Source organism: Pungitius pungitius, chromosome 7 (assembly GCF_949316345.1).
Source record: "Pungitius pungitius chromosome 7, fPunPun2.1, whole genome shotgun sequence".
NCBI lineage: Eukaryota > Metazoa > Chordata > Actinopteri > Perciformes > Gasterosteidae > Pungitius > Pungitius pungitius.
Genome location: NC_084906.1, coordinates 18,261,322 through 18,269,929, shown reverse-complemented (window position 1 = coordinate 18,269,929; position 8,608 = coordinate 18,261,322). Strand labels below are relative to the sequence as shown.

At 45.0% G+C, this 8,608-nt stretch overlaps 1 protein-coding gene across 1 annotated transcript; it reads left to right on the top strand.

Moving 5' to 3' along the window:
• The first annotated feature begins 541 nt into the window (after positions 1-541).
• Positions 542-7,991, top strand: acot11b (acyl-CoA thioesterase 11b). The gene is made up of 16 exons (XM_037470135.2): positions 542-715; positions 1,436-1,638; positions 2,576-2,645; positions 2,782-2,842; positions 2,945-3,046; positions 3,145-3,280; positions 3,377-3,530; positions 4,305-4,424; positions 4,554-4,692; positions 4,806-4,861; positions 5,269-5,335; positions 5,449-5,532; positions 5,911-6,044; positions 6,621-6,752; positions 6,905-7,031; positions 7,115-7,991. The coding sequence occupies exons 2-16, from the start codon at positions 1,446-1,448 to the stop codon at positions 7,271-7,273; spliced, it is 1,734 nt and encodes a 577-aa protein (XP_037326032.1). The 5' UTR covers positions 542-715; positions 1,436-1,445; the 3' UTR covers positions 7,274-7,991.
• The last annotated feature ends 617 nt before the right edge of the window (positions 7,992-8,608 follow it).

The window sequence follows — 8,608 nt, the reverse complement described above, 5'->3', positions numbered from 1 at the left end:
TCCATTCATGTTTGATGTATTATAATGACAATCAAAAACAGAACACATAAATGTATAGCGGAGTATATCATTTAATAGATATGTAAATTTAAAATTGTTGTATAAACTTCAAATTCTGGAAACCTGAAACGGTTCTGTTTTTTAACAAGCTGATTTGAGATTAAAGGCAGTTCACATTTTGGCAGCGAAGAATTTGGTTTGCTTCTTTACGACCAAATATGTATATTATTTGGACAAAAATTATTGCTTTTTCATATATTTAAAAAAAATGCAAAGGCCTACAACAATAAATCAAGAAAAACTTCCTCATCGTTCCTCAGAAGGGATCATTGTCGGTTGTTCTTTTAAATACAAGTGTTGAACCTGGACACTTGAGAATGGAAGAAGAGTCTACCCTTAGTTTTCCCTAAGCGACCCCTAAATATGAGCCAACTACCAGCTCCACCTTAAAAATGTGCACGTAACAGCTCCCGCTGCAGAGGACCCTCTCTCGCTCTCTCTCTCTCTCTCTCTCCCAGTGTGTGTGAGTGTCTCTCTCTCTCCCTCCAGTGGCGAAAGCGTTCATTAAAGACGTAACGTGTGCGTGCATGTGTGTGTTTATAAAGTTGTGGAGGAATGGCTGAAACAGAGACGGATGCGTAGAAGCCGCCCGCCTATTGAAACGCGGGGGTCTTCATCTCGATCTATCAGCAAAACACTAAAACTTAAAAACGAGGTAAGCCGATCTATTTAGTTTCCCCATGTCAAATGCGTCGCTTTGATTACTGTCACGACCTTTTTTTTGTTTTGTTTTTCATCGGCCGCACAAATAATTCTTTGCCTCAGACGTTCTTGTCGTCTCGTCACAGAAGTCCACGGTGTGTGTTGTGTTCTTATGTTTTAATTCACTCGAAGTCCACGCATGCAAAGGTCACCCGAGCCCGTGTCCTCCTTAACGGGAAGGACAGGTGACCACGGCATTGCGGCCCAGTGGAGCAACAGCAGTTGCGGGCAAACACTTCAATCCCGAGCAAATAGTTTCCATGAATGCCTCATTTAGCATCATGCATTAAAATAGTTTGTGTGTGTGTGTGTATTGTGACAGACCGCACACTCAAATTAAACCAGGCCAGGGAGAAAAAAGGAGGAAAAAAAAAAACAACTCTCAGCCTGCATATTTAGAAGGGCTGCAGGGAGAATGGCATTCATTCCTTGAGAGGCCTGAATGCTGCAAGGTTGTGATCACACGCAGGCTTTGTCAGGTCGTGCCTGATCTTTGAGTCAGGGGACAAACGTTGGGCAATTCCTCAGACGACAGCATGATTATTGAAAGCGCCTTACGCGGCAGCTCTGACCCACACTGACTGCAGTTTCCACACTTTCTCATGTGCCTTTACTGTAACGCACTTCCCTGTGTTTCTCTCTCTCTCTCTCTCTCGTCTCTCTCTCTCTGCAGCTGTGCATTTATGATGACGTCAATGGGGAAATGTGCAGACGCCATGCTGGACCCTCTGTTCATTCAGGAGGGGGACGAAGGGTACAGAAACCCCACTGAGCTGAAGATGAGTCAGATCGTGCTGCCTTGCCACGCCAACCACTGCGGTGAGCTGAGTGTCGGACAGCTGCTCAAGTGGATGGACTCCACCGCCTGCTTGTCTGGTAGGAAAGTGAATTGTCAGGTCTCCAAGTGCCACTTCCGTTCCGTGGAGTTTGTCTCGTGGGACATGGGAGATCGTGAAACTCGATACGTATTTGTGCATCTGCAACACCGATCACGCACCGCGGTTATCCAAGATCATCCCAGGGTTGGGGGGGTACATTCGTGTAACCGGGTTTTTAGGTTCGGTGCGCGGTCGTTCTCGAGGAGCACCCAGTAGCGTTCAATGTTATTTTGTCGAGTCATGATGGTTGCTTCCCCTTTTTTTTCAGCGTTGCTCTGTGGACCAGTTCGCTCATTTTTGCTTTTGTCTCGACCTCATTTGGAGGTGTTCTAAAAACGGACCTGCACTAAACTATGATCTACATTCCCCCGAAATGATGAAGTACTCGCAGTTACAGTTTGATAAATAAAAGGCCTTTTTCTATGGCGAAGAATGTTTGACAGTTACGTTCCATAATAAAAGTGGGTGATATGGATGCCATTGTGAATCATGTGATGCGTTATTATTTGGTAAATAACAACAAATGCATCTTTTTTCAGTTGAACAGTTGGCAAACTGCTAGCAAAATGAGTTGCCAAGAAGGTCTTTGGTCACTGTGAGACCTAAAAAACGCTTCATCACATTAAGGTCCATCATCTCCGAGATGTTACCTTTTAAAACGGCTTTGCTTATTTATTTACAATATTACCAAATCAATCCAGCCATTTTAAAGAGAACATCATAAATGGTATAAATATGTTTTAATTATGGGCCACTGCTAAACTTTTAACGATATCTGCACAGAAGCAATAGATAAAACGTTGGCATCAATATGTTCTGGTGTTTTCATAGATGCACATGTTTACAACACCTCGCCTGATTCGCGGTTGCTTCGTGACTTTGTGTTGCTGGATTTCTCGGCTTAACTGTTTGTGCTTAAATCTCTGTCCTCGCAGCTGAGAGACACGCAGGTTGTACCTGTGTTACCGCATCTGTGGACGACATCCACTTTGAACACACCATAGGGTAATGCACTGACCCTGAAATGGGTCCAACTAAACACCATGCTTAAGCAGTACAAAGGTCCGGATTGTGTTGATGGTACAATCACGGGTTGAGTGTTGCTAGTAAAGAAAAGCGCGCCCCTGTCCGTCTGCTCCAGGGTGGGAAAGGTGGTCAACATCATCGCAAAGGTCAACAGAGCCTTCACGTCCAGTATGGAGGTGAGGGGACATTTTATTTAAGAGTTGTGGAAGTTGTCGATTCAGGAAAAAGGACAAATGTGTGCGATTCACTTTTTTATTTTTATTTTTTGGGGGTTTCAGGTGGGCATATTGGTGAATTGTGAGGATCTTTACACCGACAGGCAGTGGAAGGTCTGCCACGCTTTTGCCACCTTCGTCGCCCGACGAACCGAAGCTGGGAAGGTGAGGGACGAGGACCGAAATGAGCGTTTCACTGAAGCGCGTTCAACGTTTTTAAAACGTTTTTTATTTTTTTTTGTTGTTGCTTTCTGCGCACACAGGTGCAGCTGAAGCAGGTGCTCCCTCGCACGCAAACGGAGCAGATGGAGTACAGCCTGGCGGCAGAGCGGAGGAGGATGCGGCTCATCCACGCCGAGATCATCAACGACCTACTGAGCAGCAGCACAGCTCAGCTGGGTACGGCCTGTAAACAGACAAATGGGGGGGATCATGTGATCAGCGTTTTAAAATTCGGAGTTGATATTGCCTCCCTTGTTGTCGCGCTCTCACCAGGGGAATTCCAGGAGTTCCAGGGCGCCGTGCCGGCTGAGCGGACGCGGGTGGAGAGCGTGGAGCTGGTGCTCCCGCCGCATGCCAACCATCAAGTCAGCACCTTTGGGGGACAAATCATGGCCTGGATGGAGAATGTGGCCACGATTGCAGCAAGGTGCGTCCGTTTTAAACTTAGAGGCTCAAACCAGCTTTAATGGACAGTTTTTGAGGAATGTGCTTGGTGAGTGACTTTATTCCCCAGCTGGACGAGAAGGTCAAAGTCGCAGTCGTATCTGCCTGTTGAACTGAGGCCAGCAGTCGGTTGACTTCGCTGAGGTTGAAGACAGGAAAAATAATCCAACCCCCCTTTTTTGTTCTAGTTTGTGCAATATTTCTCAATCTAAGAAATGACAGTTTGGGCAAGGGCCTTTAGGCTGGACAAATATAGGTAAATGATAGTTGTAATGTACTTGGATTGGACTAATGAACAGTATATAAATTAAATGAATTAAATATTAATATGAATATAAATATTATATTAATACATATTAAAAGAATATGCGAGTTAAAATCTGTAAAATGAACAAAATGAAGTCTTTTTGTTTGACTGCGACGAGTTGTTGTTTTTACAGGGTGTTCTTAACAGGAAACTTCTCTATGAGACCAGGAAATCACTGCGACCGGCCAAGAAATAGTCCCACACAAATACCCGTGTCACACCACAAATAGTGCTTTTTGTAGTTTCCAGTACTACGCTGTGCCAACATACCGGGCGGTGGCTTCATATTTAACGCAGAGATATGGCAATTAAATAGATAATCACTCATTGTAAGAAAACAAATCGGTATTATTCTTTACAAATCCTAGTTATACGTGGCTATTCAAAACTGCAACACTACGCTAACAAACCTCTTCTTTTTATTCCCTTCTTCATATTCTGATATTCTAGTCGCTTGTGTAAAGCTCACCCAACCTTGAGGAGCATCGACATGTTCCATTTTCGGGGCCCGTCTCACATCGGCGACCGACTGGTGCTGAAAGCCATCGTCAACAACAGCTTCAAGCACAGGTGAGTCTTTACCTGAATGACTCTGACAAAGGCGCAAAGCGCACAACCCCTCGACCCGTCTGATTTTTTTGTATTTATTTTTTTAAATTTTACCGTGCGCCTCCTTCCTGCAAACGCGGCGTGCTCCAGCATGGAGGTGGGAGTGTGTGCGGAGGCCTACCAGGGCGGAGAACCTCTGCGTCACATAAATAGCGCTTTCATGACCTTCGAGGTGCTGGACGCCGACCGGAAGCCGTGCACGATACCGCGGATACGACCCGAGCCCGTGGTGAGATTTTCTTCTGGTCCTGTTGCTGCTGTTGACGGCTCGTTTGTTCGGCACTTATCACAACATGTCCGTGTGGCAGGCTTTAATGATGAGGCTTTCCGATGCTTTTACAGGACGGGAAGAGACGTTATCAAGAAGCTGTTGCCAGAAAGAAGATTCGCCTTGATAGGTCGGTATCAACCACCGGGATCTGTTCTTTGCACAGCTTACTGATGCATCACAGCGCTGACATGGTTCATGCATGATGTGTAGAAAAATATGCATTTCTATACCTCTTTGCAAGGTTTGATTCAACAGGATTCATTAAACAAAACGACAAACTAAAAGTGTGATCAGGGCTTTGTTTTTGTCCAGTGTTGTGCCACACGGTCCGTTTATTCGCAGGCTGTCGAGCATAATAAGCGGATTGTTCAACCGCAGAAATACCCGGCCTCCCGTTTAATCTTTATTCCACTCTGTGATAGCCTGAGGTTGGCTCACAGCGGGAACCAAAAGCTTTTGCAGCAAGATCCGGTCGTCTGATCTCGCTTTTGGGCCCCCTAAAGTAAATTGTCATTGTGCCCTACATGTTTACAGGAAATACATTATCTCCTGCAAGCAAACGGAAGTGCCCCTGTCTGTACCCTGGGATCCCAGTAACCAGGTATTGCGATTTCTGCCAAACAGAGTCACACGTGCTTGTTGCTTGTTGAGTCTTCTCGCCGGCGTATTTGGTAGAACTCAGACGGTCTGTTGTTTTTGATTTTGTTTTGTCAGATGTACCTGAGCTTCAATAACGTAACAGCGCTGAAACTAATGGATACCAGAAACAACTGGGTCTTGACGTCTGAGAAAAACAAGGTCGGTACGGTCCGTGTTATTGTACAGGATATAACTTGTTAAATAGACACAGCTGTTGTGATTCCGCAGGGCATTCTGATCTGTATTACTTTGGACAAGCGGTGTCCTGGGAGTAGGCCCATGTTGCTCTTAAGTAAGTTCTAGAATAATGCAGAGTAGAAAACTTCTTTTAAAGTTACTTTTGCTCCAAAGGTCACTTTCGAAGACTTGGAGAACAATCTCTAAATATAGTGGAATAATGTATAGTCTCTCACACACCATTAACTCACCAGTTAATGTGGCAGTGTAGACAGCAGTCAAACTCAATGTGTGCACATTAGACTATCTGAAACCAGTCCTATTTATAGACGTTAATCTCCTCCCTCCTCCTCCTCTTAGGTCAGACTGTACACCCTGGAGGAAAACCACGTGTTGTGTTTCAAGGTGGAGATGCACGTCAGCGTACCGGCAGAGCAGACCTTCCACCTTCTGTCCGACCTGAGGAGAAGGAAGGAGTGGGACCGCATCTATGAGTCAGTAGGACCGCCGTCGCCGATATTATTCTGTTTTTATTATTGTCAGTTATTTTACATGTGAATATCAACACCAAGGCCCGCTATCTACAGGAGATGCACATCCTTTAAAAATGGATCCTAATATAAAGCTATTACTTGGATATGTTATAATCTGTGAATATTACTCAAACATGTGGAAATAGGGTTTCTAAGGGGATTACTTTGGTGCTTTAGTGAGTAGGACGGTGTTTGCTGAAAATAAACCACAGTGCTTGTTATCATGGTAACGGATGTACCGGCATTGGGTGACATGTACATTTTTCATAATTTTAGGAGAATAAGTGAGGTCTATAGGACAGATAAACGGTGGGGGAAGAGTAATCCTAAAGAGCATTACCGGCCTTTTTGAGTTCCCCAGTTGAATCTTATCATTACAGCCGCCAAACCATGAATCCAACTATGTATATCTAGGCCCATATGTAAAAGCTGCCATTGTGAGGCTGCGGTAGTTTTGCGGAACACATAGGGCAAAGTAATTTATCGCTTATCCAAGAAGCATTTCGTCACACTCTCATTACTTGGTGGCCCCTGCAGGGAGTGCGAGGTTATCATCCAAGCCGATGAGGAAGACACCCTTTACCGCGTGGCGACCACATCTGTCAGTAAAGGGGGCAAAGGCCAGGACTTTATCCTCCTGGCATCAAGGAGGAAGCCATGTGACGCCAGGTGTTGTAACTCCACATCCGATTTTTTTTTTTTTGCAGCTTCTCTGCTGCATTTTTATATTGCGTTGCTTTAGTTCCTAGTCTCAACTTGCGTTATTGCAAATGCTGCTCCCCATCTGCTCTCTGATGCTGTCCTCGTCTCGCCCCTCTCAGGGACCCGTACCTGATCGCTCTGCGCTCCGTCACCTTGCCCACTCACCTCCCAACGGAGGACTACACCAGGGGAGAGGTGCTGTGTGCCGGCTTCTCCATCTGGGAAGAGTCCAGCGCTGTCACCAAGGTTGGCCGAATGAGGGCGGCGCTTGCCACGAGCGCATTTGCTGCACCGTCCACACTGCAGATTCACACGTGTCTCGTTTGCAGATCACCTACTACAACCAGGCCACTCCGGGCGTCCTCCCCTACATCTCCACCGACATCGCCGGGCTGTCCTCCAGCTTTTCGAGTATCTTTTCCGCCTGCAGGGACTTCCTGGAGGCCAACAAGGACAGCCCGGCTGCCCTGCCGCCCCCGGCGCTGTGACACCACGCGGCCGCCGTCGTCTCCCTTGCGCGATGAGGAGGAGCTGGGGGGGGGGGGGGGGGGGCTTCTAAGGGGGGCCTGTGGTTGAATGTAGGTGTCTCACCCAGAGATGAGAGAACTCCTTTTTGCGTTTGTGGGCTTTAAACCTCAGTTCTCACTGTAAAATGAGAGAAATTGTCTTTTGGAAAGCAAAAGAAATACAGTGTTTACATTTTTGAATGAACTTGTTTTCCAGCAAGATCAATAGGTATGAAGCAAAAGTGCACAATAGTCACTCCTGGAATTTTAGCCTTATGACTTTTAATAGATCTGATTTATTGCAAAGTGTCTGTGCTATATTAATTCGTAGAGCGATGGATCATATTTTGGTTTAAGTATTTACCACAATCTTTGAATCTGTTATCTTGAAACAGTTGTACAATGGTACTCACAGTTTTTTTTTTTTTTTGTATAAGTTGAGATTTTTCAATCAACCTCTTTTGTTATAGTTTATTTTCTACCTCCCTACATAATGGTTTTTAAATTATTGTATCGAGACTTTGAATAACAGTAAGCCAAGGTGTACATTTAGTGTGTAATGATGCTGTGTTGAGACAATGATGTATAGTTTTAGAGGACAACTCTTGCACTGATTTCTAAGTACTGACGTTAAATGGCCAAGTATCATGTCAAGCTGTCTTGATTGTAACTGAAACAATAAACACTATTGACCAGTGGATTATGCTCATCTGAGCCGTTGTGTCGGGCTTCACTTCCCTCACCCTACATTCCTACCATACCCAAACCCTTTATTTTATGGAGAAAAACACAGCTGTCAGCTGCATCCCACAGTAACGCTTGTACTGGTGACAGCGACCGGTGAGATTCCAGAATTTGTTTTTGTTCCATTATCTTCATGCCGTCCTCCCACTGCCTCTCGGACAGCGAAACTGAAAAGAAAGCGTGATGTAAATAAAATGCCTCCTTGAGTGTAATGTCGTCCTTGGCGCAACTGAAATATCAACAACCGTTTCCACATGTTGCCGTGGAGATTCTACCAGGGTGACATGTGATTGAGACGAGACAATTTGTACTAATATGCACTTCAATGTCTTGCAAATAAAATATGCAGGATCTGTTGCCATGACAGCAAGCCAGCAGAGATAGTTGGCACCTTGTTAATGGGGATGAATATTTCTAAACTGAACAGCTCATATCATAAGTTAATGAATTTGACAGGTTACATTCAATGAGTAATGTGCCTTCTCTAATGATACATTTGGCATCATGTAAGAGATTAGTATACAGGATATCATTGAGGAAATTATTGATTTAGCTAATTTCCTGTTTTTTTGT